At 35.5% G+C, this 2,907-nt stretch overlaps 1 protein-coding gene across 1 annotated transcript; it reads left to right on the top strand.

The window, feature by feature from the left end:
* Positions 1-1,043: 1,043 nt before the first annotated feature.
* LOC105288588 (olfactory receptor 4F3/4F16/4F29-like) lies at positions 1,044-1,982 on the top strand. Its single transcript, XM_011354848.1, has one exon. It carries the CDS (start codon positions 1,044-1,046, stop codon positions 1,980-1,982), a length of 939 nt encoding a protein of 312 aa, XP_011353150.1.
* The last annotated feature ends 925 nt before the right edge of the window (positions 1,983-2,907 follow it).

The following is a 2,907-nucleotide window of genomic DNA, read 5'->3' as shown; positions in this document are numbered from 1 at the left end:
TGAGTATTATTATGGACAAGTGAAGTAAAGAGAAGTAAAATGAACATTTATTGAATACTTATAAATTAAAACCTTCAGGCTAAATACATGACTTTAATTTTTTTATCCCTATAACTTACTCTGAGAAATTAGTATTATTAACTGCAATTAAACTGAGGTTGGAGAATTCAAGTATCTTGCCCAGTATCATCTAGTGAGTGGCTGAATCATGGTATAGATCTTGGTTTTCTGAATCAAAAGACCGTATTCTTTCCACTGAGCTATGTTGCTTCTTTAAATAAAACTAAAATTACAAGTTAATATGATAAGTCCTGCAGTAGAGGTATGAACAAAATGCTTTTCACTACACCTTGATGCCCTGCATAGTTTTAAGGTTCTCAGATCATGTGTTAAGTGCCCTATTGCTGTGCTTCTCAAATTATCTTTAGTGAAAAATCTGTTGTTTCCCCCATTCTTCTAGGGTGAAACTTTAGTAAATAGAAAATTATATACATGAATTTTGTTGTGATGTAAATTTCTAGAGAAGTTTATAAACACTCTCAATTTTTGCACCTAACGTGATGCAGACTGGTAACAGACAATTCATAGACTTGTGCCTATGTGTGGGCCAGTTTTTCATTGCTTCAGGGAATCTGGATAGAAATAAGTCATAATCCTTGCTGTCAAGAAGGTTATTGTCTAGTTGGTGGGTTAGAACTGTACTCAGTTAACTAAAGTACGAGAGATTGTAAAATAAATGCTTGTAATATAAAGCAAAACCTCACAGATAGGCTTACGATTTAAACAGCCTTAAATATAAATATGTATCAGAGGTAACAAGTCAGGAAGAAGCATCTGTTTGCCAGAATAAGGTTTGCGGTGTTGGTAGTTGTTGGAATAGTTGAGAAATGGTTGAGGAAACTAAAGACAGGTTATATTAGTCATGAATCAATCCAAAAAATTTGGGTTAGTTTCCTTTTACCCATGTTGACCAATCTTATATCTCATAAACAACATGTAATTATCACAATTTACATTTTCAGGTAGCAATGTTGACCAAGCCAATGGATGGAGCAAATCACTCTGCAGTGTCAGAGTTTGTGTTCCTGGGACTCACCGATTCCTGGGAGATCCAACTTCTCCTTTTCGTGTTCTCCTCCACACTTTATGTGGCAAGCATGATGGGAAACTCCCTCATTATGCTCACTGTGACTTCTGACTCTCACTTACACTCCCCCATGTACTTTCTGTTGGCCAACCTCTCCTTCATTGACCTGGGAATTTCTTCTGTTACTTCTCCCAAGATGATTTATGACCTTTTCAAAAAGCATAAAGTCATCTCTTTTAGTGGCTGTATCACACAAATCTTCTTCATTCATGTCATTGGTGGTGTGGAGATGGTGCTACTCATAGCCATGGCCTTTGACAGATACATTGCCATATGTAAGCCTCTTTACTACCTGAGCATCATGAGCCCAAGGATGTGCATCTTCTTTTTAGTAGCTGCCTGGATGACTGGCCTCATTCACTCCATGGTTCAGCTGGCTTTTGTGGTAAACTTGCCCTTCTGTGGTCCTAATGTGTTGGATAGCTTTTACTGTGACCTTCCTCGATTAATCAAACTTGCCTGCAGAAACACCTACCAACTAGAGTTCATGGTCACAGCCAATAGTGGTTTCATGTCTGTTGGCGTCTTCTTTATACTGATCATTTCCTATATCATCATCATTCTCACTGTTCAGAAACACTCTTCAGTGGGTTCATCCAAGGCTCTGTCCACACTGTCAGCCCACATCACCGTGGTCGTCCTGTTCTTTGGTCCTTTTATATTTTTCTATATGTGGCCATCTCCCTCCATACACTTGGATAAGTTTCTGGCTATCTTTGATGCAGTTCTCACTCCTTTCCTGAATTCTATCATTTACACATTCAGGAATCAAGAAATGAAGGTGGCAATGAGGAGAGTATGCAGACAGCTAGTGAATTACAGGAAGATTTCTTAAGTGAACTTGTATTATGAAGAGCTCTCAATGACTATTGATGATCTTTACTGATGGACAAACTTAGAGAAGTTCTTAATGTTCTACCTTGATCTGATTATACATGCTGCTATTAAATCCATTTTGTCTCTCACTCAGGAGGGAGAGACATTTACTTTTGCAAAGTTACATACAAAGTATTTGTGAATCAAAGAGCATAATTTTGAGCCCAGATTCCTAGAAATAATATTTATATAAAGTAATTTTTAGAAACATATAGATGGCAGTCTTCTTTATGGTCAACAGAATACAAATAAGTTCTGCGATCCATCTAATCCAGTATGACTTCATCTTAAGTTGTACATTTGCAAACTCCTATTTCCAAATATGGTCCCATTCACAGATTAGGTATTGAATATATTTATTTGGTGGGTACAGATCAACTCATAACAGTAGTGTAGAGAACCAGAATGGTTGTAGCATATCTACCTATTAATCAGAGTGAAAATATATTTAAAATTAATGGTAGAAGAAACTTTACTCTTTTACATACAATTAACTGTATTTTTAAAATAATAAAGAATATAAAGTCAACATAAGAGACAAAAAATTATTTTTATAAGGTAAAATCTGCTAACTCAGAAGATTAGACAGAAGGTAAAGAATAAAATTTACTGCCTTTATTCAAGAGTAGAATTAATTAATACACCAAGATACATTTGTCATGTCATTCTAACAGAGAAATACCCAATTTTAGTCCTGCTTAAATATAGGGTTTGGTGGTTAAAAAATTTCTAAGTTTAAAAAAAAAACCATTGAATCAGAACTGTGCCAATTTTGCCAAATATTGAAATCCATCATTATTTTTTTCAGACTCACATATATACACAAAACCAAGGCAAACTATTTACTTCCTGAACCTTCTATAGCTTTCTGTCTTCACTGGGTT

This window comes from Pteropus vampyrus, unplaced genomic scaffold (assembly GCF_000151845.1).
Source record: "Pteropus vampyrus isolate Shadow unplaced genomic scaffold, Pvam_2.0 Scaffold19, whole genome shotgun sequence".
Lineage (NCBI taxonomy): Eukaryota > Metazoa > Chordata > Mammalia > Chiroptera > Pteropodidae > Pteropus > Pteropus vampyrus.
This window is presented reverse-complemented; position numbering and strand designations above follow the sequence as displayed.

Excerpts from the sequence above, each read along its gene's own strand:
- LOC105288588 (XM_011354848.1), top strand. The coding sequence starts at position 1,044 with ATGGATGGAGCAAATCACTCTGCAGTGTCAGAGTTTGTGTTCCTGGGA.